Source organism: Pipra filicauda, unplaced genomic scaffold, assembly GCF_003945595.2.
Source record: "Pipra filicauda isolate LSUMZ 115617 unplaced genomic scaffold, ASM394559v2 scaffold338_size783178_pilon, whole genome shotgun sequence".
NCBI classification, from domain to species: Eukaryota; Metazoa; Chordata; class Aves; order Passeriformes; family Pipridae; genus Pipra; species Pipra filicauda.
In genome coordinates, this window is record NW_024104463.1 from 15,258 (window position 1) to 42,661 (window position 27,404).

The following is a 27,404-nucleotide window of genomic DNA, read 5'->3' on the forward strand; positions in this document are numbered from 1 at the left end:
GTCAGTTGTATTGAAATGTAAAGATGTGTATTTGTGCTAAAATAGGCTCACGTTTAGGAAAGCCAGTTTTAATTTCATGCCTCCTTCAGACCTGAGCCTCAAGTTGTGCTACTTAATGCTTGAATTCCATGGTGTGTCTGGGAATCACACAGTTGTTAAAGGCTGGAGTAGTTGGGTATAAAAGGTCCAAAGTATAAATGGTATTGAGTATAAATGGTACATTTATATAAATGGTACATGCAATATAAATTGAGTATAAATGGTACAAGGAGCTGATACTGCTGGAAGTGATCTCAGAGTCTGAGTGCTGGAAGTGCACCAAGGAGCTGCCCACTGAAATACAAGTTTGGCAATAACTTGTAACAATAACTTTTTGGCAATAACTTCCCAAAAGTAAGTTGGAAAATTCTGAGGTCAACAGGTGAAATCAAGTCATGGTTTCTAGAAGGATCCACCAGTGATCTGTGACCTCACCTGGGAGACAGACTGAGGAGCAGGAGCAGGTCCTGTGCTTTGCTGTGTCTGTCACACTCCCAGTCAGAGAATGGTGTCACTCTCTCAGGCTGTTCTGCCTGCAGCTTCAATACTTCCTTGTAGGTGAGTGTGGCTGATGCTGTTCTGAACACCTTTGGCTAGTGGCAGTTTAAGCAAAAACCAGATTCTTTCACTTCTGAGTGTCACTGTCCTGCTATTCAGAGCATGGGATCTTTGCCCATGTCAGATATGACCCGTGAGGAGTTTCCATCACTCCCTGCTCCAGTGCATGGACAAGTGAGGGCACTGATGGTGGGCAAAGATACAACAGGAAGGTAGAATAAGTGAGCTGCCTTTTTGAAAAAAAAAAAACCCAAACCAAGCTGTTTCCCAAATTACAAAACTCTGGAGTTGGGCAGGTGGTTTTCACCAAATATTCCATGTGCAATGACTGTATTGGTGCTCCTTGGGTTCCTGGTTGTGTTCTCTGTGCTGAACTTGGCAGGTATGATGAGCCTGTGTCCCTGGGATGCACAGGGGTTTGGGAGCTGCCGCTGCTCCTCCTTGGAAGGCTGTTGGGGTGGTAACAAGTGGAGCAGGAAGGCATTTCCCACGTTCCTGGTGCTCCCCCTGCTGCCGTCAGTCACCAGGGAAGAGGTGGCCACAGCAGTTCAGAAACGTGGGAGGGGAAGATGGGGTGGGATAGGGGACCCCACAAACCGTATTTAAGCAAGACATTGGGATATGATTTGCAGCAGAATGGTCTGGGGTAGGAGAGCAGGTGCTGAGGTGAAGTTTGAAATCATAAGATGGGTAGCTGCCATTACATACAAGTATTCGAGTTTACTAATGAATAAATATTTAAATAATAAATAGAGACCGAGTTACAACACACACCTAGATGAACTATTTAGAAAAATCCTTGTTTCTTCCTCAACTGTAGAATTCTTTTCATGTGCTGGAAAAAGATTGTGGATAATGTTGTAACCGGCCCAAAAAAGAGTCTGTTGGAAGGACCTCCAAGAGATGAGAAATGGTCGAGCACAAAGTGTGAGGCTTTCATGAGTCAGAATTTTTGGGCACAAAGCAGGAGTAAATAGTCTCTTTTTGGAAAAAAATGTGGGTGCTGGGACATTTAAATTATTTTTAAGAACTGAGTGAAGAGGCATGAATGATATGAGACCTAATAGTGTCAAATAGCAGGAATAGCCAGAATTTAAAACTCTGTCAGAAGTGGTTTAAATGCACTTGATGTGAGGCACACATTGAGTGGATGATGGTCAAAGAGGAGTGTTCTGTTTGCACAGGTTGTTTATGGTCTCTGATGTGAGGAATTAGAGTCTTGCTAACATTTCTACCCATTCTAATTGTAATGATTATCAACTAACCTTCCTGAAACAGATAAAAGCTGTGCCATTTTTTGTCGTTGTCGTCGTTTCCAGAAAGCCTTGATTCTGCCTAATTGATGCTGCCCTCTCATTGCAGGAGCACAAGAACTGTGGTGAGATGACTGAGATAGAGGCCAAAGTGAAGTACGTGAAGCTCGCCCGCTCCCTGCGCACCTACGGGGTGTCATTTTTCCTGGTTAAGGTAATGTGGCTCTTCCTGTGACCATTGTACCCTTGGTTAGGGATTACCTCTGATTCCACCCTAAGCAAAGGTTTGTTGCTTCAATCTCCAAAATATTTCAGTTGCCTGGGGGAGCGAGAAGAGTTTTAAACTGTCATCCTCTGCGTGCCCGTTGCTTCCCTTTGTCAGCATGTTCCAGGTTGCTTTTTCCATTTGAATGGAAAACAAACCTTTCCCACCTCGTTACAGGAAAAAATGAAAGGCAAAAACAAGCTGGTTCCTCGTTTGCTGGGTGTCACCAAGGACTCTGTGATGCGGGTGGATGAGAAGACCAAGGAGGTGCTGCAGGAGTGGCCACTGACCACGGTGAAACGCTGGGCTGCCTCCCCTAAGAGCTTCACTCTGGTAATCCTTCTGTGTATATTCAGAGGAAGAGGGATTTGTGTGGCAAGGAGAAAGGAAAAGGTGGACTTAAAACGGTTTCTGTCATGTAACTTGTTCTCTCTCTAATTTTCTAGCGTTATATAGAGTCACTGAGTCCTCAAGTAATAAGTTGGCCCATATTTGCATCTAGGGTCAAGCTGTAGTTTGATGCTTCTGGACAGACCAGTTCCTCAGAAGTACTGTTTAAATCTTTTCAGAAAACACAGTTTACATCTGGTTTGTGCCTAATTACTGAAACATTTAAGAAATCACTTTTATTCTCACCTGTGTAAACTTGTTATGGTGCTTGTCGTTCGTGATGTGCTTTGTGGCTTATGTGAACATAAACAAGGTCAGATGGTTCATTCAGACATTTAATAGTTATGAAAGAAGTTTCATGAATGTGATATTCTGTTCATTATTGGGTCCAGAGGAGACTGCTGCAACGTTCATTTTGGATATGAAAAGGTTGTTTCAAGTGGGAGAGCAAGAGGCAGAGGCTGGAAAATTACATTTGCTTGATTCACGTGCATCTGATTTCTGCTTGCATGGATGATTATGCTCTAGGATTAAATTCTAAGGACTTTCCTCCATTCTTAAGTGACCAAGTCTGATAAAATTAGACAAAGTGTCTCTTGGGCATTTCAGTCAATGAAACATGTGTGATGAAGCTGAAAAAAAAGCATTCTTGTCTCCTCCCTCCCCCCCTGGTTTAGAACCTTGGAGCAGTTTCATTTACTGTTGGATATAATAAAATGACTCTACAAACAATTTTAAAATTTGAATGCTCTCTTATTTAGTACTGTTTCTCACTTTACTTAACATTTTCAAAGAGGTTTTGGGTTTTTTTTCCTCTTTTTCTTCAGGATTTTGGTGAATATCAGGAAAGCTATTATTCAGTACAGACCACTGAAGGAGAACAGATCTCTCAATTAATTGCAGGTTACATTGATATCATCCTAAAGAAGGTACAGTATTAACATCTTGATATGTAGCAAAAAAGCTGTAAAAATCACTGTACAGCAATGCAAAAACTCAATTATGTGCAAGCTGCAGTTCTTTCTCTCATAAAGTTGGTGTTTTATCTTATGTTTTGATGTTATTTGTTTTTACCTGTAAGTCAGTCACTGCTTCTGGAAAAGTCAAGGTTATTAACTGTTTCAGTAGCATGGGTTGGGCTCAGTACAGCACTCCTGGGCTTTGCTTTCCTGTCTGGAAGGTGAACTGGGGACACTGTGTATCCAGAGAAGAGTCCAAAGCTTCCACCATGGATTCTAAACTATGGTCCAAGCTGATGGATCAGGTGGGAAGAAATCATCCCCTAGAAGCAGTGTTTAAAGCTCCAGCAAGGACTGCACAATAATTGTACAGCTGTTGAAGGCAGCAAAGCTGAGAAAGATTTTTTTGCCAGAGAAACAAACAGAAAAACCTCAACATTATATTGCTTTAAAAATACTGTGATTAGTAAAGCAAAGATTATACCTCATTTGTGCAGAGGGATAAAATCAGTGTTGGTGAAGAGGCCAGACTGCCTGGAAATTTGGTTTTATGGATTGTGCCTGGGAGGAGGGAGGAAAGGCTGATACACATCCCCAGCATTCAAAATATTCACAAGTAAAGAAGTGCAACAGCAAAAAGGAACAAGTTTGCCAACAAACATGGAGCTGAATGGTCATGTTCTAAACATGTTGTATGGAAAATTGAGGTGGTTCAAATAGCACTGATTGCCTCTTGTCAGATTTTTACTTTATTCAGATTCAACCAATCTACATCATTATTTACCGTAGTAGATTTTAATAGTGAAGAAATGAGGAAGTCAAATAGCCCAGGAGAATTTATTGCCTTTGTTCACAGTGGAGGATGCAACATCAAGTGTTGTGCAAGAAGAGGTTGAGCAGGATTGCCAGAACTCATCCCAGTACATGCCTTTTCCTCTGGGCTGTCAGTCTCAGGTTTAATAAATGTCAAATAAATTGCAGGTTTCTATAGATGGTTTAAATCTTGATTCAAAAGTAGCTTTGCTCTCTAATGCCAATGAAAGCAGCCTTCTGCCTTCCTAGAATAGAATACAGAGGTGTGAATTGCCATTCCCAGGGCTTTGATTTTTTTTTCTTTCCCATCTGCTGACACATCCAGTTTAAAATGAATGAATTAGGAGCAGGTTAACCAATAAACACCTGTGGTGAACGTGAGAAGCTGCAGTTCACAATTGTTAAGCCCACGTTATCTCAGTGATGCAATGCCTCAAAGGATGGTTTATTGCTCTCAGTGGCATAATGTTAATTCTTGCTGTGTTTTGGACTGTTCCAACTCATTTTCTCTGGTGTGGGTTGGTAGGTACATTTTTTCCTGCTGAAGTGTTGCTGGTGCAGTGTTCTCCAACCCCTCATGTCCTGATTAGTGACAGGTCATTGATCAGTTGACAGGAACCCTGAACTTGAGTAACTTCTACAATTTTTAATTTAGATATAATTATTGACTTCACGTTAATATGGAAGTAAGGCACAATTTTGACTAGAGAGAGGGAGTTTCAGTTCATGCATGTGATCAAACTATAATAGTAAGAGCTTCTCTCTCCAAAGTTGTGTGTGTGTGTATAGTTGTGCACAAGGAGTTCCCATTAAATGTACCCAAGGTCATAGTGGGTGCTCCTCTATTTATACCCATCTATATATTACATACAATATATGTATTCAGACTACAAATCACAAAAGAAGGTGGAAAGCAGTTTCCTTTCACCAGGTCACAAGTAGAAATGGACTGTGTTTATAAGACACTCCCTCTATGATTTATGGTCGTTTCCTGTTGTTTCTGGAGGTTTAGATTTACTGCCCTTGTGTATATTTACCTCCCTTATACCACTAAAAAAAACCTGCCTCAAACACTGAGATGTGCAGACTGTCCAGAACTTCAAAGTACCTGTGATAAAACAACTTGGAGACAGTATTAGGTGTATTGCCTTTCCTATGGATATGCATTTCCTGCTGGTAGCTTGCACCCTGTAGTAACATTTCAGATGCTAAATATGACTTGGAGCACCTGAGTCAGCCTGAGGTTGCTGAGTTAGAAGAGAATGGGAAAAGGAGAAGGTACATGTCCTGTCTGTGCTGGCGTTTGCTGCTGTTGCACATCAATTGGTCCTCAGAACATTTTTTCCCCTGTGAGAAAAGACAATATCTCAGCACTTTCTTTATCCCTTTGTTCCAAAAGCACCAGCAGGCTTTTTGGCTTTATGTGCTTCATCTGCCAGGGTTTGGAACCTGGACTGTTGTTCTGAAGTGGAGGTTCTGTTGTCCCTCACTGCCCAAAGCCTGGTGTTCAGCACCAGCCAAGGCTCTGCACATTCTTTGATTAGGTTTGTGATAAATGGCAGGGGAGTGGTGGAGACAAAGCAAAAATCAGCACACTGTTTAACTGAATTTTTTTTTTTTCCCCTTCCTCCAGAAACAAAGTAAAGATAGATTTGGGCTTGAAGGTGATGAAGAATCGACCATGTTGGAAGAATCTGTTTCGCCTAAGAAGTGAGTGTAAACAGCAGGAGGAAATGCTCTTTCTTTGAGTGCCACATTTCAAATGAAGTAGGACAGTTATTGCTGTTAAAGAACGGTTTTCTACACAATATTTCAATAGAAGGAAGTACTACCCCCAGGCAATCAGGCTCCTAGATTCCTTCAAGGATTGAAGAGCAGGTATTTGTCACAAAATTGGTGGTTAAGGAAACCAGCAGTTTGTGCTAACTTGACCCTTGAACAAAGGAACTCAGGCTGTAATTCAGTAAAATGCTGGGGTGGAGAGAGGGATAATGAAGCAGAGCTGAAATTGCTGTATTAGTTTTTTGATCTTTGTGCAAAAATGTAGGATTTACGAGGGTTTAGTTGCTTGTGTCTGCTGGTCCCATGGTTTCCAGTAAATGTGCCTCCTGTCAGTTGAGTTGTACACTGTGTTATAACAGAGCTGGCTTATTCACCAGGCAAACCTAGCAGATATTTGGTGTGGGGAAGGGTCAGGGTTTGGTTTCGATAGGAGAATATTTGGTAGGTCAGGCAATGGTTTTGATGGGAAAGTAACTGAATACAGCAACAAGCAGAACTGTGAGCTGGCCATGCTCATGAAAAGGAATGTTAAATCACTGCACTTTCCATGCAGTGAAAGAATAGAAACAGATTTTTGACATTATGAGCTGTAATAAGCCACTCAAGTCTGCTCTTGGAACTCTGAGGATGGCAGTGTCAGCAGTGTGTATGTGAAAAGTCCATTTGATTTATTGTTGAGCATAGGGTTTATATGAGATAGACTTGTTAGATAGTTAATGTGGCCTTATGTGTAATTTCAACTTTTGATGGGTCACACGTGTTCAGATGTGCTTTATTTTGACATGGCCCTTTCCAAAGCACTTCCAGAATATACAGCTAAGTGCTGTGCAGAGTAGCCCAAAACTTGTAATAGATAAATAAAAGATTTTTTCACAGTTGAAATCACTTTTTTCCCCCCAGAAGAGTGTTATTGTTAAAGCCTGAATTCCTGTCAACGTTTCTATCTATTAAAGCTTGAATCATATTTAAATATGAGCAGTACATCTGGCAAAGCAGCTCATGACCATGGATGGCAGTAACTTTATTTATTATTCTTGAAAGTATCCTGCCTCCCAGCCCGTTATCTGATAGGCTACCAGATCATTGACAGGTACTGTTGTGCTTATGTGTATAAAGGTGAAGGAAAGAATGTTAGTTTTTATCCCAGTTCTAGGAAGTGCTTGCAAAAGACATCTCCACAAGGTTCATGCTTTTATTTTCTAGTCATCAGTCAATGATGCAACTGAAACAAAGCAGTTGTTATGCCATAAACCCTGTTCTGGTTCTGTCTGTCATGCATCTAAAAGGGGTAAAAAGCTTTTGTACCATGTGTACCAAAACTGCACATTACCTTTTCCTTGGTGCCTTCTCATTAGTGCTATAAATAGTGATATTTTATTAATAATAGTTTTGTTGTCATTATAAGATTAATATTTTATTATAAATAGATAAATAATAATAATAATAGGCAGATGAATAAATCTGCCCAAAGCCCCAGATTGTTTTTCCAGTATGTTAGAAGATGCTTAGAAAGGAAAAACGTAAAGTTTCCGTCTTCTCCAAACTGTCGCAAAATGCACTTTAAAATGCTAAAGGAAGATCACCTGGCAGAAGATCACCTGCTTTGCAGGAGCTCACTGATTCTCTGTTGGCTGGGGTTTTTTTTGCAGATCTACCATCCTGCAGCAGCAGTTCAACCGGACGGGGAAGGTGGAGCACGGCTCCGTGGCACTGCCCGCTGTCATGCGCTCGGGCTCCAGCGGCCCCGAGACCTTCAACGTGGGCATCATGCCCTCCCCCCAGCAGCAGGTCACCATCGGGCAGATGCACAGAGGACACATGCCCCCTCTTGTGAGCAGCCTCCTGGTTTTGTGTTTGGAACTCTTTTCTGTCTTTGAAACTTGTCTGCGCTGCGAGGAGTCAGAGACAGAGTTTTAGACCTATTTCTAAGAGCAGGGGGCCTGGCTGGAACTTCCTGGCTGTCCTACCAAACATAAGTTTGGAGTGTCCCTGGTGTATTTAGGGTATCACATTTTGATTTATTTCTTTGTTTTCTTTAAAGCAGGCTCTTCCAGCCTTCTCTTTGCTTCTAAGTAGTTAAACCAGTATTTAAGGGTAAAAAAAGATGGTTTAAAGACTGGCAAAAGTAAGCAATTTTAAAGAAAAGGCTTACTTTTAGCTTATCACTAGCCCACCAATTTAGAAATTTTTTAGTAGGCTTAAGGCAGATAGTGCATTTTCTCAGTTAAATTAAAAGGCTTTAAAAGCCCTAAAAAGTCTTTGAGAATATAATCAATGCTTAAGATCATGATATACTACTAGAAGTGTAACATGTGTAGTGGATTGCCCTTGGCTGTTTGCCAAATGCCTGCCCAGCTGCTTTTTCACTCCTCCTCCTCAATGAGAAGTGTGTGTGTGGGATATATAAGATAAAAAAGCTTTATCTGGCGTAGGTCAAAATAAAGACATGGAGATCACCAATTACCTTCATGGGCAAACCAGAATCAACTTGGGGAAAAGAAATTTAATTTATTGTCAATTAAAATACGGTTGGATGATGAGAAATATGAAAAATAAAACACCTTCCCACCCACCCCCCTCTTTTTTTTCCACACAGACTCAAACTTCACTTCTGACTGTTCTACTCCCTGCTCACAAGTGGTCAACTTGTTACAGCCCCTCTCTGCTGCTCCTTCCTCCTCATGCTTTTCCCCAGATCCAGTGTGTCCTGCATTTTATCCCTGCAGTCATTCAGGATAAACTGCCTTCGGCGTGGCTCCCTATGAGCTGCAGTTCCCTTTGGAGATCCCACTCCAGTGCTGGTCCTCCACAGGCTGCAGTTCCTGTCAGACCCTGCTCCAGCACAGTTTCTTCCCAGGAAATCCCCACATGCTGCAGCGTGGGGCCCTCTGTGCTCTGCAGGGTGGATATGAGGATATCTGCTCCAACAGGGCTCTCCCCACGGGCTGCAGGGAAATACCTGCTCCACGCTGGTCACCCCTGTGCTCTGCTGCCCCAGCACCTCCTCCACATCCCCCTCAGGCACTGCATTTGCAAGGGTGTTTCATGAACTCTTTTTTCCCCTCTCTGCCATGTGATGGTTTGCCCTTTCTGACAGATGCTTTCCCAGAGGTGCCACAGCTGCTGGGCTCAGCTGTGTCCTGCCCTGGCTCTGTTGGTGTGCCCAGCGTGGGGCAGCCCCTGGCCCCTTCTCACCCCTGCAGCCAAAACTGTGCCACAGACACCCAACACAGATCTCCATCCTGCTCTGCCTGAAACCCTGCAGTTCTCTGTTAACCTGTGCACAGTGCTGACAGTTTAGTTTTAGAGTCGTCCTTGATGACGCTGAAAGCTGTGCCAGGAAATCAATAAGGATATCCTAGAGGCAAATTGAGTTTTCATGTTCCTTGAATGCAGGTCAGTAAGACAGCTCAGTGGTGTTCTGTATGTGTCTGTTGGTCATTGTTTGATCTGAGAAAGCTGAAAGGTGTGGAGGCACAGAGCAGTGTAAAATGACACAGGTGAAAGACTGTGAGAGAGATTTGCTCTCTCCACTGCACCAGGGGAAGGCCAGATCTGAAACGGCCTGGTGTGAGTGTTGGACTGTTGGCACTCGCTGTCTCTCGGTGCACGTGTCACGTGTGCCTGGAGTGCCCTTTGGGACACAGCACCAGCCCTGTTTTGCCTTGCAGACCTCAGCCCAGCAGGCCCTGATGGGCACCATCAACACCAGCATGCACGCAGTGCAGCAGGCGCAGGCCGACCTCAGCGAGGTGGACAACCTGCCTCCTCTGGGGCAGGACATGGTGAGTTCTCCTCGTGCCTCAGAGAAATGAGTCTTGACGCTCTGGGGTGTTTACAGATCATTGTCCCCAGATCTAAAGTGATATCACTTTTAAAATGGGATAAAATGCTGTTCTCTCTTCAAGGAATTGTGTTCAGTGTTCCACCTCACTCTTATCAGTCTCCTGAGATCAGATGCAGCAGAGTTACTTGCACAAACGTGTCTGGAATGCTATTGTTTTGTGGGCACGTGTACAGTTAAACACAATCTATGGGCATTATTTATGGTGGGAGTAACTGCCTCCCACACACGTGAAAAATAAGAACAAAATCTGATTCTGTTGCTCCTGATCCAGGTTAGGGCACGAGGACAGAGAAAAAGGGTTGTTGCTTGTGGGGGACTGTCAGTCAAGAGTGTTTAACCTTCATGCATGCACTTTATGGCATTTACCTTAAAAGGGCAGCCATTGAAGTGTGGTAGCAAATCTGTAGTGAAGGAATCAGCAGAAGAAAATGCTTGCCTTAACATTTCACTTTAAGGGCTTGCTGGCTGTCCTCTGTTCCACTTCTAAAAGTCCATGAAGGAATGGGAGATTTACATGGTATCGCCTCTTGTAGAGCCTCACTGCAATCCTTAATTCTTCTTTTTTCTTATTGCTCTTCAGGCATCCAGAGTATGGGTTCAGAACAAGGTTGATGAATCCAAACATGAAATACACTCTCAGGTTGATGCAATCACTGCAGGAACTGCGTCTGTCGTGAACCTCACGGCAGGTAAACTTCACTGGGAGGGGTTTCCTTGCAGTCTCCTGACATTTGTCAGTCTAAATCAAGTAACACAGGAACTGAGGACGAGGTAGCTGCAGAAAAAGTGTCAATAAAACACCCAGGACACTGATGTGTGGAACAAACTTTGTGTCCCTCCCAACACGGTTTTTGTATCTTCGGTTTCTCTCTCGCACTGAAGGTACGGCCGTCAGTGAAAATAAAATGCGACTTGCTTATTCAATAAAGTAGAGAGTGTTTGCAAGCTTACCACAAGAAAGCGTTATTGGCAGTTGTTGGATTATTATATGTTTATGGTGACAGTTTTTCTTCAGCAAATTGTAAGTTGAAGAAGCTGCAAGTGGCTTAAACAGCACAAGACTGTATTGCTCTAGGTTCTTTCAGTATGGAAAGATAGCTGACACTGTGGGCTTCTCAGCAATGGCATTGAATGAGGAGAAATTCTGTTAGAAGATAGAAGAAGAAATGTAAAAATCAGACAATTTAGAGCAGTCTAATTCTTTTAAAGTGACAAATTACTTAGTGGGCACTGCTTGGCTACCTTGAAACGTCTCTCAAGAGTGTAGCTGGTGGCAGCTGCCCCTGTTTCCCCTTTAACCACTAAAGCATTCTGATCATGGAAAACATTTGCTCTACAGGGGACCCAGTTGACACTGATTACACTGCTGTGGGATGTGCCATCACAACCATCTCTTCCAACCTCACTGAGATGTCCAAAGGTGTGAAGCTGCTTGCTGCTCTCATGGATGATGAGGTTGGAAGTGGAGAAGACCTCCTGAAAGCTGCTCGAACACTGGCCAGCGCTGTCTCAGACCTGCTGAAGGCTGTGCAACCTACTTCAGGAGAGGTGAGTAGATGGAAACTCCTCAGGTTCCTTCTCTGAAGTGCATGGCTTTGGTTTTTTTGAGACTGGTTAGGTTCTACACTCACCTGTTCAGTGCCACTTACTGTTCCCTGTGCAAGCAGCTCTTGTGACTACTTCTTAATCCTTCGTCTGTCTCTGTGCCTTTAAGTCTTGCACCTCGATATTAGAATGGTCTGTGTTGTGTACAGAGGTTGATTTATGCAATAAATAGTTGATTAATCTGGGTACTGTGTTCTCTTTTAGAAACAAATTTCAAATAGTACTGTGACTCAATAGGAAGTGGAGAGACACTCATTCATGGCTCTTTTCCTTACTCTTTTTGTCTGCTTTGATATATAAATGTGAAGTTAATTCATATATTGTAGTTTTCCAGAAATGAGAGTAGAACTGACCAGGATAAAATCTCTTGATTAGTTTCTTATGATTTGGAGTCTGTAGACAGTTTGCCTTAGATCTCTTCAGGTATTCATGTTTTGAAGGACATGAAATCTCCTGATGTTTCAGATCACATTGACTCTCCATCCTTAATTATCTTTGCAGTTATGACAGCAAAGTTTATTCAAGTTCTCCAAAATTCTTTGCATGTTGTCTGGGAACACATCAGATGAAACCCCTGAAATATGGATGTGCAGTTGTGCATGTGGAAAAGTAAAGATTTCTCCAAAGTATTCCTGTTGTGAATTTTTGGGGGGCTGTATTGATTGCACAGCTGTGCAGGATTTCTTGGAGGAAATCTAAACTTCAGGTAAAGCTCATTTTCTCTGAATTAATGTGTTTCACTGTCACCTTTTGGCAGCCTCGACAGACAGTTTTGACTGCAGCTGGAAGCATTGGACAAGCAAGTGGGGAGCTCCTGAGGCAGATTGGAGAGAATGAAACAGATGAAAGGTTCCAGGTAATGAGGGGGAATTGTTTGTCACTGCCAGAGCTGGGCAGCTTTCTAACGAGGAGGTCTCTGCATAAAGCCAGGCTTCCCAAAGTGTGCTTAGAAAATGCTGGAGTTTCTCTGCACTAATTGAGGTTAATCCATTTTGAAGGTGTTTTTAATTGCACAGTCACAGAGTGCTGATTTCATAAGAACCCCTACTTGGTTCTGTGAATCATCCAGATGCTTTCATGCTTCATGGAGAGCTGTTTGCACTGGATTTCTGCTCATTACATGGAGTTTTCCTGTACGTGTTTGCTGTGTCTGTATGTAGGAGTGCAACCCAAAAGTTAATAAAACCTTCTGGTGAACTGAGTAGAAGAAAATTACTTTATTACAAATAAAATCTCTTTAAGATTAGTAGTATTAGCAATTATAAAATCATAATGCCTCATGACTTAACAGTGTTTGCTATTAGCAGTTTAAGACCATTGTTCTTAAATGCTCTGTTAAAAACATGTCTGGGTTTTTTCACTCAATGGTTATTTTAACAGTACAGACATTAGGAGGACTCCATCTCACTAAAAAACTCTCAAGTACATGGAATGTGGGATTTTAAGTGGGGAAATGGGAAGAAATTATTTGAACTTATTCATTGCAGGAATTAACACCTGAGCATGTTTTAATGTTGCAGCTTCGGAGTGAACTAAATTACTTTGGTACAAGGGAAAAATGTGCTGGAATTAAGACCTGTTTTGATTAGGAGCAGTAATTTGTAGGGCTATATTTACATCATGGACAAGGAAAAATTGTGGTTGGAAAGGGCATTTTCAAAAATGCAATTGCAGTTGTTTCTGCTGTTAAGCACAATTAAGTCCTTGAATTTTGTTGTCAACTCAAGTCCTGTCTCTCCTCAGCAGTTTTGTCCTTGAGGTTGTCACTCTTATTGCAGATATTTATCACATGTTTAGTGGTGAACTCCAGATGGTTTTGTATTAAAAGTGTGTTCTCAGGAAGTGAAGATAAGCACATTTCAAATTGGGACATAGGTTTCTTCTTATGGACACTGAGCCAATTGAAGACTTGATAGTCCATATTCCTTCAGTGGAGTACCTTCATAATGTAGATGCAGAAATGGTTGTACTGAGGACAGAAAACCATTGGGTTTCTGAGCAATAGCTATGGCTGCTGCTTTACACAGAACAACATGTTGAAGTTTTCATATAAAAGAACTTCTTACCTTCAGGAGATGTGATCTTATGAACAACAAAGTATATACTTTTTTAGATTAAGACTGAGTTTTCCCTTTGTTTTACCAGGATGTCCTGATGAGTTTGGCCAAAGCTGTTGCCAATGCTGCTGCCATGCTGGTGCTGAAGGCCAAGAACGTGGCACAGGTGGCTGAGGACACAGTCCTGCAGAACAGGGTCATTGCTGCTGCCACACAGTGTGCACTCTCTACTTCCCAGCTCGTGGCTTGTGCCAAGGTGAGGCTGCTGGTGTTCCCAGGGTGCCAAGGCATCTGGGTGCTGCCATGGCTTCCCAAAAACTGCGTTAGGATCAAGCCAGCCTGTTCTGAATGCTCCGTGCCCTCTCCCCGTGCAGGTTGTGAGTCCCACCATCAGCTCTCCGGTGTGCCAGGAGCAGCTGATTGAGGCTGGGAAGCTGGTGGACCGCTCGGTGGAGAACTGTGTGAGGGCCTGCCAGGCTGCCACAGACGACACCGAGCTGCTGAAGCAGGTCAGTGCAGCTGCCAGCATCGTGAGCCAGGCCCTGAACGACCTCCTGCAGCACGTGCGGCAGTTTGCGAGCAGGGGGGAGCCCATCGGGCGCTACGACCAGGCCACAGACACCATCATGTGTGTCACAGAGAGCATCTTCAGCTCCATGGGGGATGCTGGTAAGTGTCCCTAAGGAACAGCAGCTTCCCATTGCTCAGGGATGTGCACCTTGCACAAAGGAAGGAGGTAAAAATCCTTCTCTGACGTGTACTAGTGCTGTCACAGAATCAGCTGGGTTGGAAAAGACCTCTGAGATCATCGAGTCCAACCCTTGATCCAACCCCACCGTGCTTCCCAGACCATGGCACTGATGCCACATCCAGTCTCACCTTAAACACCTCCAGGGATGGTGACTCCACCCCCTCCCTGGGCACCCCCTCCCTGGGCAGCCCATTCCAATGGCTGATTACTCTCTCCATAAAAAATTTCTTCCTAATATCCCACCTAAACCTCCCCTGGCACAGCTTAAGGCCGAGCCCTCTTGTCCTACTGCTGATTGTCTGGGGGGTGCTCATCCAACCCATAATATTAAATCAGCAAAATGCCCATAGCTGTGTGCTGGGTGGAGCGAACATTCTGGGAAAACAATCCCTATCGTGCTAAAGGATTGCTGTAGTATTTTGTCTGTTCTCTGCCACTTCACAGGGCTGTGTAGCAATGTCTCAGCTCCAGATATGAAGACAGGCACCTGGGCAAATACTTCACAGTGGTGCATTTTACTATGCATAGATTTTTTTTGAGGTTTTGAAACTTATTTCTGCTTTTTTTTTTTTTCTGTGATTCCTCTAAAATGGGTGTAGCTTCTAGAACCAACACAAACTTGAGATCCCTAATGTTTAACCAAGCCAGTGTGAATTTTTAGTAAAGAACCAGTAAATTACTTAGAACAGTGAAATTTCAACAGTTCTAAGTGTTGTGAAGTAGCAGCAGTATGGAGGGGCAGTATCAACTGGAAATCAAAACAATTCATAGAAAGTTTAAAATGGGATCAGTTTACTCACCAGTTATGGTGAATAGTATAGTTTTGGTATTTTCTTTCATGTTGTATCAATTCAAGGCCAGGAAAGAAAACATTTCAGTCACAACTGTGTTCATGTTACAGTCAATGTGAACAAATGAATCTTTTGTTGTAGAGTTGTCTTGGTTGTTACATTTAAGAGGCAAAACTTTCAGATGTTTGTTTCTTCAGGAAATGTGATTACAGCCATACAGACACTTCTAGAGGATTATGCAAGGAAGTAATTAGTGAAATCTCAGTGTATTTTGACCCTAGAATCTTTATGAGAAACATGAGCAATTAAGATTTTTAAAAAATGCACAGGAATGGTTGCTAAACGACTCTTAATCTTCAAAATGAAGGCTGTGGAAAAGGTTTTCTAATGCTCTGTAGGTATCCTAAGGAATTTTAATTAATGTAGATGTGCACAGGAAACCATGTCAGGTTTTGTGTTTTGCTGTCATTCGTGATTCAGCTCCTGTACCGAAAGATGCAGTGAAAGAGTGATCTTGAATAACATTTCTTGTCTGTCAAGTCAAAACCAGTCAAATATCTTGTTTTGCAATACCTAATTTTTAGTAGAAGTCATTCAGATTCCAGTCCGTGTTTCCAATTTATCATTGCACTACTGTGGTTGCAATTCTAACAGCAAAGAGACTCCAGCCTGTGACTGCTGAAATATTGTTTGTAATCTGTTTGATTTACTGACTTAATACTGTAGGAAAGAGCATTTAAAGGGATTTTTTTTTCAAGTGGGATATTTGGACTGAGAGCTGAGTTAGCAAATACTGGTGAAAGTTTTAATTGCAAAATTTCATACTGGGAATGATAACAGTTAGAAAAATGTAATTTTTTGGGCCTATGCCTGACCAGAGGAGTCTGGTCTTTTAATTCTGATGCCCACAGTGCACCTTTACACATGAGAAAATAGCTGTTATTGTCTTTGTTCCCATGATTTTGCAAGAGCATTGGAAACGAATGAGGCCTTAAACCCAAATACATCTAACTTGATTTGATAACCTATGGAAAGGCAAAGGCTTTATTGATTCCAGTCTATTTATGAAGGAGTCCAAGTGTATGTTTTAGTGACCAAATGAAGTTGTTCTAGAAAGGGTATGAATCCACTTCAGAAGCACTGTTGTTTCATCTCTGTGCTTCACCATGACCAGAACATGACTCCAGTATCATAAATATATCTTATTTTTGGCCAAAACCCTCTCTTAATGCTGCTAAGTCTCTTCTGACAAGCTTCTTAATTTAGTTTATATTAAACAGAAGATAATTCCCCAAAAGAAGAGGTGCAAGATGGGTAATTTTTATTGAAGGAGTGAAATCTTGGCTGTGATTTGAAAGCAAAATTTTTAGTCTTCCCTGGGACAGGAGTGTCCTTGAACTGTATATTCAAAATTACATGAAAATATTGATTTGGGGGTTTTATCTTGCTATCTAGAATGCAAATACTACAGTTTTTTTCTTAATCTCCACTGCAGTGGTTTCCACCCTTTATACTGTGATCAAAGGTTTCGTTTATAAAACCCCCAAGTTATGAACTGCGCGCGTATCGCTTTCAAGTTAAAAAAAAAACACTTCAACAAACGTGACTTCGGTTTTGTCTGGTGAAATGATGGTGAATTTTGCAAGCCAGGCTGCCCTGTGGAGAGCAGGAGGTGCAAGTGCAGTTGTGTCCCCAGGTGAGATGGTGCGGCAGGCCCGGGTGCTGGCACAGGCCACCTCCGACCTCGTCAACGCCATGAGGTCGGACGCGGAGGCAGAAATAGATATGGAGAACTCCAAGAAGCTTCTGGCTGCTGCAAAGCTCCTGGCAGACTCTACAGCCCGCATGGTGGAAGCTGCAAAGGTACCAGGGAGAGGCACTGTCACTTCAGCTTGTGGGGTTGTGCCCAAAGAGGAGCGGGATGTGGGATGTTCTAGGTGGGATCTGGCTGTGGGAGAGATGGTTTCTCTTATCCTGTAAGTGTTCAGCATTTAATGACTTATCCTAGGTACGTTCCAAAAAACCAAGTTGTTAGTTACCTGGAGTTTTTTGGTTTTAAAAACCCATTCTTGCACTGCTTTGCTTTCCTGTGTGCAGGGTGGTCGTGACTCGGGCCATCCAGGGCAGTGCCACCAGCCATAACCACTGGGATGCAAAGTCTTGTACCAGTTCCAGATGGAACAGCAGAACCACAGCAGTCTCCTACAGAAACCATTCACAGAGCAACTCTCCTCTGTCTTAGGAACAGTTTCCTCCAGCTGATTTAACTTTTTCTTTCCTTTCTGTGCTGGAAACCTATTTAAATCCACTAGGGAGAAATAAATCTCCCTTTGAATTGTTTCCCAGATCCTGCACTGGAATGATTTTTACAGCAGCAGGGCCAGTGCTCTGCTGGGACTCCAGTCCATATGCCTGGCTGCAGAGCATTTCCTTGACTTCCCAGTAACTTCTCAGACTTCAAATGGGGAAAACCTGCTGTGTTAAATCTTAATTTTCGGACTGCAGGTACTGCAAGGCATATTGAATTGGGAATTTTTAAAACTGTACGTTTTTTTTCCAAACCCTACTTTTCTCCATTATTACAGATCACAGCGGAAGCAGTTTACAAAGGCTTTTTTCTCAAGCACCCAAAGTGGTGCATGAAGCAAATGTTCAGCTCCCTTTCTCCAAGTATCAAACACACACAGTAACAACCTTCCACTGGCAATAGATTTTCCATGTTGAAGGCTTGCAATATTTTAGTGTTCCTTTAACTTTGGTTAAGACAATACAAGGAAAATGAAGGCTGATGTAGCAGACACTGTCTGGAACTAAAGCCTTGATATTCATCTGTGTTTTCTCCAGTAACTTTTACTGAGGCTGTGGTGGGTTTTGCTCTGAAATCTTGTGCAGGGAGCTGCAGCCAACCCTGAAAATGAGGATCAGCAACAGCGTCTGAGAGAAGCAGCAGAGGGACTGCGGGTGGCCACCAATGCTGCTGCACAGAACGCCATCAAGAAGAAGATTGTCAACAGATTAGAGGTTGGAAACTAGATATTGTTGAATTTTCAGTTTGCTCCCTTTTGATGACTAATATCTGTAGATAATTTTGAGAAAGTGGAAATGGCTGTTTCAGTAAAAGTGCTAAGCACGGAATGATAGCACCGTAAACTCAGTTCAGAGTACAAGGCTGGGGGTTAGACATGGTAGGGTGTGATACCACAGCGCTCAGAAAATGGAGCACTTTGTTTCACTGATGTAGTAAAGTGGTGTAAGGATTTGACTCAGAAGGCATTAGGCAGAAAATTAAAACAGCTGAGCTAAAACTGCTCCATTACTGCTTTAATTTATCCGTGTGATCTGTCGTTTACACACAACACCTTTGGGTGGCTTTACTAGTACATTTGCCAGAGTGTCATACAAATTTCTGTACAAAGTTATATTCAGTCTCAGCATATCCAATTAATCTGGTAAATTACTCAGAATCAAAGAAGCAGGAATGAAAGTAAAAAGATCCTATCTGGTAGCACAGCCGAGGGGGAGAAGGGCCATTTACTGTGCACTGAGGATAAAATATCTTGGAGGCTTGTCTTGTTCTTGAACAGGCAATCTTCCTGTTCTCAGACAAAATGAAGAAAAGATAGATTAAAAAAAGAAGCATTTTTAAATTCCTTGTTTGCAACTGTGACTTTACAATAGTCTGATTAAATTCAGTGAGATGAGACAAACAAGCTGATCTAAGGAGGTAACCAAGTTGCTGTGTCTGCCTAGAACTAAAAATCAAGAGTATTTCAGGAAATAAAGGCTACCATTTTCTAACTGCATGCAAGAAAGTTCTATAGAACTAACATTTTATTTGCTTTGCTGTTATAATATATATGGCCTCACAAAGGAGTGAAGTGTGTAGTGAACTTTGTGCTTGGTTGTATTTAGTGGGCCAGTTGGTGTTGTTGAAATACTTCAGATAAATTGTTGAATTTTTCATTTTGTAGTAGGGAGATGTTGATAGTAACACTCCTAGATATTTGAAGAAGGTCTTTTCAGTGCTTTTAGACCCAGGAATACCAGTATTTTGGATCTCTGTGTCATTTTAGTAACTTTGCTTTTGCCACAGAGCAATCTCAGTAAGAATTGGCTCCCTTGAGCCCTTGCTCAGAGGTATTCATGTAGCAGGTGAAGCACTGCATCTACTTTGCCTGTTTCCTCTGGCCTTTGTAAGGAGCCAATTGTCTGGCCCATCTCTGCTGTTTGTATTTGACTTCTTTTGCCCAGACTGCCACCTAAGCTGTGGAAGAGTGAGACTGTAGAATCCTTCTAATTCTACCTTCTTCTTTGTTGGCAAGTTAGAGATGGATAAGTGTTCAGATCATTTTCACCTTGAGAGAAGAGCAATCCTGAGTTTCCTTAGGGCAAATCAAATCAAGGGATATAGTGTATTAATCTGTCAAAGTTGTTTCTCTCAGAGCTACCTGTAATGTGTATTTCATCCTCTGAATTACTCAGGCTTTTACCACTGATTTAACTGTTTCTTTTTCTCCAAAGATTGCAGCTAAACAAGCTGCAGCTGCTGCTACCCAGACTATTGCAGCCTCTCAGAATGCAGCTGTTTCAAATAAGAACACGGCAGCCCACCAGCAACTTGTGCAGAGCTGCAAGGTAAACACAGCACAACCCACTGACAAATAATAACCCTTGAACTCTGCCTTGTGGGGAGCTGAAAATCACCCTCCCTAATACTATTGCAACCTCCAAAAGAGATTTTAAAAACCCCCCAGCACTACCCGTGTGCATCTGTATTTGTTGTGTTTTCCGTGTGTGGAGAAAGTAACCCCTGAATTTTCCATAGTGAGGGATAGAAGAGCAATAGTGATTTGTATTATCATAGAGTGAAGTTCTTATTTAACATATTGGTTATATAATTGGTTATATAACTAACAACTGATCCTGCTATTCTGATATTCCACCTCCAAGAAACTGGCACCTTAAATGTCACCATAAAAAATAAGTTTTAGACTTTACTGTGGGGTTACCATGATTCCTGGCTTGAAGCTAAAGCTGTCAGGACCACAGTTTTCAAGGTAGGCCTGAAGTCAAGCACATGTCTGTAGTTTCAATGCTAGAATTCAGAGTCTGGTGAGAAGCTGTTCTCTTTTGTGTTTAAGCTATATTTGGCAGATCAGCTTCTAGCTTTGATTAATAAAGAAATTACATTTAAATAAAAAAAATTAAAAAGACAATAGAATGCAGAAGGATTTTCTTCTGCATCAAAGAGCAGTTATGTGGGGAACAAAAACAAAAGATACTGTTAAAAGCCACATTAACATTCAGCAATTGTCATGGTGGCACTTCTAAGAAATGTTGGAGTTAAATAAGGTAGCTCAAGTACATCTCAAAATTGTGTTGGAGAGAGCTGCTATTTCAGTATGAATCAGAAAAAAAAGAAAGCAAGCTGATTCACTCTATTGTTTGCAGTTCATTCTAATTTTGTCCTGATGCTCATTTATTAGCAGAGAAGATTCAGTGTCTACTCCTTTACTTTTTGTGGTGGTGATAATGCAGTACTGCACTGCTGAAATAAGTGTTATTGTGGAATGGATGGACAAGGACCATGAATGTGGACAATCCAGGAGTAAAATTTTAGCAATACACACTTGCCATACTATAAGTTTGTGTTGTTGAAAGTCATGGGAAAGTAGGCTGAGGTGCTTATGGATAAAACACAATGTTTTTTCTGAAAGCAGGGCATTGTCTTTAGAAAAATCTGTCGCCTCCACTACTGGTATTTGAACATGCAAAGGAAGGAGTTAGAAATTCTTGGTGTATGTAATTCTGCATAAAAACCTTGGATTGTCTTGTAGGATCCTTAAACTAAAAAGTAGCTTGAATAAAGATTTCTTAAGTAGACCATCTCTAAGAAAATCCTATTGTATACTAATTTGGTTTGATGGAGTCCTAAATGAATTCTGTGAAGGCACAAGAATATTTTACCTGTGAATGCTACAGTTGTCTTTAAGGGGAGTGGGGACAGTGCTTTTTTTAGTGTCAAAGCATTTTGAGTTCTCATTTATTTACTAAAATCTTTTCCCTTTGTTTATTTTAGAATGTTGCAGACCACATTCCTCAGTTGGTGCAGGGTGTGAGAGGAAGTCAAGCTCAGGCAGAAGACCTCAGTGCCCAGCTTGCTTTGATAAACTCCAGCCAGAATTTCCTCCAGGTGAAGTGAATCAGTCACTGCAGTAGATGCAGTGATAAATAAACAGTAAATTGTTAACTTTTAACAAGAAAACTAATGTTTGTGGACGAGGAACATTCGTTGCTGTAGTACTTGCCTTCTGGGAAAGAGTTTAAAGATCAAGATGGAGAGAATTCAGCACCTTTCTAAGAGGTCTGAATATGTGAGATGCTGCTTAGGCAAGGTAAATTTAGTGTTGCACCAACAAGCTCCAGAATTCTTCAGAAATAAAAGGGACTATTACCATGTTTTTTTAGATATTAACCTGCATAATGGATCTAGATTCAAGTTTTGGACAAAACACAAAATTTGACTCTCTGCTTTTTTTTCCAAAACATGTAAAAAATAGAATAGAAAGACAGAATATTGAGCATCGATAGCAAAACTATTGAGTTTATTGTTGACATTACAAGAAACAAACAGAAAAAAACAATTCTCGGTGGGAGATGGTCATTACTTGGCACCAGTTAGTCTTGCCTGAAATGTGGTTGCTGTTAGCAGGTTTTTTATGGTCTAATGTAGGCAGAGGTATCACAAACCATGCCCTTGCTCTGTTTTAAATATTTTGCTGTATGATTCCCTCTGGGCCATTCAAATGATCAGTCCATCTCCCCTCTGGCTGTATGTGTGTACAGTGGTGATGATAAGAATCAGCAAAGTATTTTAATTGCATTAGCAGTAATCCCTGTGAAAAGTCATTGCTTGAATTACAGTTCTCTATTGATGGAATTTTGGCAGAGTTTAATGTTTAGAAACAGAGACATATTTGCCATCTGTGCCACCTGGACCTGCTTGTGCCACATGGATGCTGGATGGCAAAAGAGCACATTTAAGCGTTTTTAAGCAGTCTACATGAGCACCCAAAGGCCTCAGGCAGACGTTGGTACCAATGGAGCAGTCACTGCAGCAGTAAAGCTGCAGGGCACTCAGCAATGTGGAATTACCACAGGGTGCTGCAGCTTGAGGGATGTGCATGGTCATTAAAGAAAAATTGAGAAACCTCGTGAGTGTGTGGATGAAGGAAGCAGTTTGTTTATTGAACCTTAAACCTTTTTTAAGGAAAATGAGCTGGTCAAACCAATTGTGTTCACTGTTGCTCTTTGAACAGCCTGGAAGTAAGATGGTGGCCTCTGCTAAAGCTGCAGTCCCCACAGTGACTGATCAGGCAGCAGCAATGCAGCTCAGCCAGTGTGCCAAGAACCTTGCCACCAGCTTAGCTGAGCTACGAACAGCCTCCCAGAAGGTAGGTAAATACTGGGTTTAGTCAGCTAAAGCAGGGTGGCTTTGTGTCTCCCCCAAGGGAATAGCTCATGCTCAGGCACTGTTCTCACTTTTGTGCAGTTTGCTCAGACTCCCAGGTGGCTCCTGAGTCATAAAAAAGGGGAGGGAGAAGTGACAAGAAAACTGAAAAGCTTGTGCTAGCATTTCCATACCAGAAAAACAGGAGGAGGGAGGACAGAGCAGCACATCAAGGCTCTGAGCTGCTCTTACGTTTGAGGGAGAGCAGGGACAGGGAGCAGATCTCGTGCAGCAGCCAAACCAGAGAGAGCCCAGCTGTGGCACTGCTGTGGCACTGCTGTAATTGTGAACTGCAGCCATCATCTCTAAAACTCAGGGGAGCAGATGCTCTCTGTGTGTCACACACAGATTGCTAAACTATGTAGGGGCTTAAAAAGTTAAAATCGGTGGGAAGTATGATCTGTGGTTTGTGTGTGTGTGTGTGTGTGTGTTTGTGTGTGTGTGTCTGTGTGTCTGTGTCTGTGTGTGTGTGTCTGTGTGTGTGTCTGTGTCTGTGGTCTGTGTGTGTGTGTGGTGTCTGTGTGTGTGTCTGTGTGTGTGTCTGTCTGTGTGTATGTGTGTTGTATGTGTGTGTGTGTGTGTATGTGTGTGTGTGTGTATGTGTGTGTGTGTGTGTCTGTGGTGTGTCTGTGTCTGTGTGTCTGTGTTGGTGTGTGTCTTTGTGTGTCTGTCTGTGTGTGTGTGTGTGTCGTGTCTGTGTCTGTCTGTGTGTCTGTGTGTGTGTCTGCTGTGTCTGTCTGTGTGTGTGTGTCTGTGTGTCTGTGTGTGTGGCTGTGTCTGTGGTGTCTGTGTGTGTGTCTGTGTCTGTGTGTCTGTGTGTGTGTCTGTGTGTGTGTGTGTGTGTCTGTGTGTGTGTCTGTGTGTCTGTGTCTGTGTGTGTGTGTCTGTCTGTGTGTGTGTGTGTGTCTGTGTGTGTGTGTCTGTGTGTGTCTGTGTCTGTGTGTGTCTGTGTCTGTGTGTGTGTGTGTGTGTGTCTGTGTCTGTGTGTGTGTGTGTCTGTGTGTCTGTGTGTGTGTGTCTGTGTGTGTGTGTCTGTGTGTCTGTGTGTCTGTGTGTGTCTGTGTCTGTGTGTGTCTGTGTGTGTCTGTGTCTGTGTGTGTCTGTGTGTGTCTGTGTCTGTGTGTGTCTGTGTCTGTGTGTCTGTGTCTGTATGTCTGTGTGTGTCTGTGTGTCTGTGTGTGTGCACCCTGAGGCCCAAAAGCAGGATTGTAGCACGTAGGTGACTACACCTGAGCTCATGTTAAAATGTCCAGCTCATACAGATGGCTGTGGGCTGCCACATCAGGGGCTTCAGGGTGACTTGAGGCATGATCTATAGTTAGACTCTTGGTCAGAGGTGAAGGCCAGACTGCAGCAGTTGTTTTCTCAGGGTGAAGGTACATGTACACAACCCGAGGGCATCTCATTCCCCTGGTGCCTCTTTCCAGCGTGTCCTTCTCTTCACAGACTAAGGACACTGTGCAGGAGTTTGCAATCCATGGTGTGTAACACTTAGAGCGCCCACAGAGGCTATAAAGGAATGAGAGAAATAATGTGGGAGGGGGAGGTTGTATCTGAGGCATTTACTATTTCTGATCATTGCTTCCAGCTGCTAACAGTGCCCTTGATGTGATCTGTGAACAGGCTCATGAAGCTTGTGGCCCAATGGAGATCGATTCTGCCTTGAACACAGTCCAGACCCTCAAAAATGAGCTGCAGGATGCGAAGATGGCAGCTGTGGAAGGACAGTTAAAACCCCTCCCAGGAGAAACTGTAATTGAGGAAGGATGTTCTTCATTTAAAAACAAACAAACAAAGTTAGCTGTTAAAAAATTTAAATATTAGAGTCAAAACAAGTCGTGAGGCTTTGGATAATGATGATGCTGATAGGATTTTGCACCAATTCTCTTTAAAAAGAGGACATTTTACTTCTACTATTACACCAGATGCATGTTCTGTAGTAGAATTACTCATAGGACTGTAGAGCCTCCTTCTGTGTTGTACAAATCACAGTTTAGTAGCAGTAATGTTTCAGTCTTGTCAAAAAGAATTCGTTTCAATAGTGACAATGATGGGAACTCAGTAGTTCTGGGACAGCTGGTTCTGGTAGGCTTAGAAAGTGAAATAGTTTATTTGGGGAAAAAAACCAAACAAACCTGCTCCAAGGATGAAGGTATTTACTTCCATTGCTAATTAAAAACTAGTTTTGTTGTTCATATTACCTAATATATTAATTTATTATATCCTGGACAGGGAAAACATGCTAATTGGGTTTCAGAGAAACTATGTATGTGTTCAGTAGCTGAGGTAGAAGTTGAGGGGTTTGGGGAATGAGGAATTTTTTAGTACTATTTAAAAAACAAGTGTGTTGAGCTTAAAACTCAAAGAATTTTGTCCTTTGCAATTTTTCACAGCTTGAGAAATGCACTCAGGACTTGGGAAGCACATCCAAGGCAGTTGGATCCTCAATGGCCCAGTTGTTAACCTGTGCTGCTCAGGGCAATGAGCACTACACAGGTAGTGTTTTATTCATAATATCTCTGTGATGCCTCTGCTTTCCATTAAATATTTGATAATAGGTTTTCTTATCATGGGCTGCTTAAATCTAGGAATTACTCAATTTTTTTTTTTAATGCTGGTAGTGAATTGTGGCAAGTTACTAAGAATTGCTGGTGTGATTCATGTGCTTTGTAAAAGAATAGTGATGCAATCTGCTCTGTCTCTAATCAGCACAGATTGGGACATCTGTTGTTTTGGTAAATATGTGCCACTGAAACTCTGTGAAGGGCAGAACTCACAGTGTAAAGGTCAGTGCCACTGGAGATGTTGCTCTGTCCTTTCAGGAGGTTTAAAGGGTCCTTTGGATATGTTTTGAAGCAACAGGAGGCAAACACAGTTGGGATAGCTTGGTGATGTTCAGAACTGCCCCTCTTACTGGGTGTTCCCAGTTTCCATGTACAATGTAGCTGGTCTCTGATTCATGGATCACTTTTGCATAGTTTGAGGTAAAGCCAACAGGGAATGTGGGCACATGGATTCTGCAGTTTGGTTTTCACCTCTCCTTTTTAGAAACCAAAAGCATTTAAAAAGAAAAACACTCCTGCAGGAGGGACAAAAGTTTGTTCTTAGATGTTAAAATGTTCTGTGTCCTTATATCTGTAAGAAATGAAAGCTGTTGATACAAATGCTACTGTAAGGTTTTTTGGGTTTTTTTTGCTAATATTACTGATTAAATGCATTGTGGCAATTACCACTTCACTGGATATAATTACATCAGGGCTCCATAACTTCTAGTTACTTCCATCTGAAGCAGATGTAATTGCATTAAGATGGCTCATGATTCTGTCACACAGTTCTGTAGAAGTTAGCACAGGGTATCTGGCAGAGGAGTTCAGATGTATCAGTACAGCTGATAATGAATAGTTGAATCTAGTAGATCTCTTATCATCAAGTTGTAGGAAACACTACAAAGCAATGAGTTCCTTTTCAAAAATTTCAAAAATAGAAGAATGAGACCATTATTAGTGCTGGAGTTGATGGATATCCTTCAATGTTGGCCTAACACACCACAGATACTAATTTCGTGACATCCTTTCTGTGACTTCATGCAGTTATTTTTATATGCTTGTATTCACGGTGATGTAAAATTATATCAAGTTGTACCATTGCAAATAATCTCTTTTTTAATTGCTCGAACTTAAACTATTGTCGTGTTTATTCTCTAAAAAATCCAAAGCTGGATTTTCAAAAGGGGCAGAGATGCCGTGGCTCTGAACTTGTGTGCACCATTCTTGCAGACAATCACTCTCCCCCACAGCTTAGAGTGGGAGTTTTTCCTCACCTACATGTTATAGATTTTCTTCTTTTTCAGTGCTTCGCTAAGGTTTAATCACTGGTATGGAGCTGTGCCCACAACATGGTCTTTGGTCTTTGATATTTATTTTAGGGCTTTGCTGCAGGCATTTCTCTAAGCAGATGCTGCTATGTATTTCAAATGTGTTCATGTTTGAAGATTTTCTTTCAAATTGCATTTGCAATGTTATTTTGCAATGGGATCACTGCCTGCAAATTCATGCCATAAAATACAAGAATTGTCTTTAAGGGTACTAATGGAATCCTTGGTGAAATCTCAACACAGGAGTTGCTGCCAGAGAAACTGCTCAGGCTTTGAAGACTTTGGCTCAGGCAGCACGAGGGGTTGCAGCTTCAACTACCGACCCTGTGGCAGCACATGCAATGCTGGATTCAGCAAGGGATGTCATGGAAGGCTCTGCTATGCTGATCCAGGAGGCCAAGCAGGCCCTGGCTGCCCCCGGGGATGCAGACAGTCAGCAGAGATTAGCCCAGGTGAGTTCCAACTGGAGCAGCTCCATGAATTGTCACCCAGCGAATTTGCTGTGAATGCAGCATTAAATAAGGGAGAGAACAACAGAAAATCAGGCTGCAAGGAATGTCAGCTTTCTGTTCCTTTCAGCTCTCAGATGGTGTGTGTGTTTAACAATGGAGATGGTCTGAAGTGTGCTATTTTAGTCATCTTTTAGAAAAATAAGCAAAGATGCAGCTAAATGCTTTTACTCACAACATATGTGAGCAGACTGCTTGACTGCAAAAATTAACAGCCATTAAACAGATCATTATCAAATAAAGGATCTATATTCATGTTACATTCAAAAAGTGAGTGCATGTTTCCTACAGATGTGGCACCACTCCTTTTGAAGGCATTAGGGAGTGCCAGGTTCTTTTTTTATTGATTTGAAAAGTTCTATAGTTGGCCTGCATTGTAAATAATTTCTCATTAAGAGACT

The 27,404-nt window shown here is 42.1% G+C and overlaps 1 protein-coding gene across 1 annotated transcript in view; it reads left to right on the forward strand.

The window, feature by feature from the left end:
- The window catches only part of TLN2 (talin 2), a 97,221-nt gene that overhangs the window by 12,432 nt on the left and 57,385 nt on the right, over positions 1–27,404 (forward strand). Inside the window, exons 8-26 of the mRNA XM_039384071.1 lie at positions 1,960–2,064; positions 2,293–2,448; positions 3,333–3,434; positions 5,911–5,987; positions 7,709–7,889; positions 9,731–9,844; positions 10,487–10,595; positions 11,246–11,454; positions 12,269–12,367; positions 13,657–13,824; positions 13,943–14,237; positions 16,807–16,973; positions 18,003–18,131; positions 19,632–19,745; positions 21,190–21,303; positions 22,430–22,564; positions 24,244–24,372; positions 25,014–25,116; positions 26,738–26,946. Coding sequence (XP_039240005.1) covers positions 1,960–2,064; positions 2,293–2,448; positions 3,333–3,434; positions 5,911–5,987; positions 7,709–7,889; positions 9,731–9,844; positions 10,487–10,595; positions 11,246–11,454; positions 12,269–12,367; positions 13,657–13,824; positions 13,943–14,237; positions 16,807–16,973; positions 18,003–18,131; positions 19,632–19,745; positions 21,190–21,303; positions 22,430–22,564; positions 24,244–24,372; positions 25,014–25,116; positions 26,738–26,946 — 2,715 coding nt within the window. The remainder of the gene's footprint in view (positions 1–1,959; positions 2,065–2,292; positions 2,449–3,332; positions 3,435–5,910; positions 5,988–7,708; positions 7,890–9,730; positions 9,845–10,486; positions 10,596–11,245; positions 11,455–12,268; positions 12,368–13,656; positions 13,825–13,942; positions 14,238–16,806; positions 16,974–18,002; positions 18,132–19,631; positions 19,746–21,189; positions 21,304–22,429; positions 22,565–24,243; positions 24,373–25,013; positions 25,117–26,737; positions 26,947–27,404) is intronic.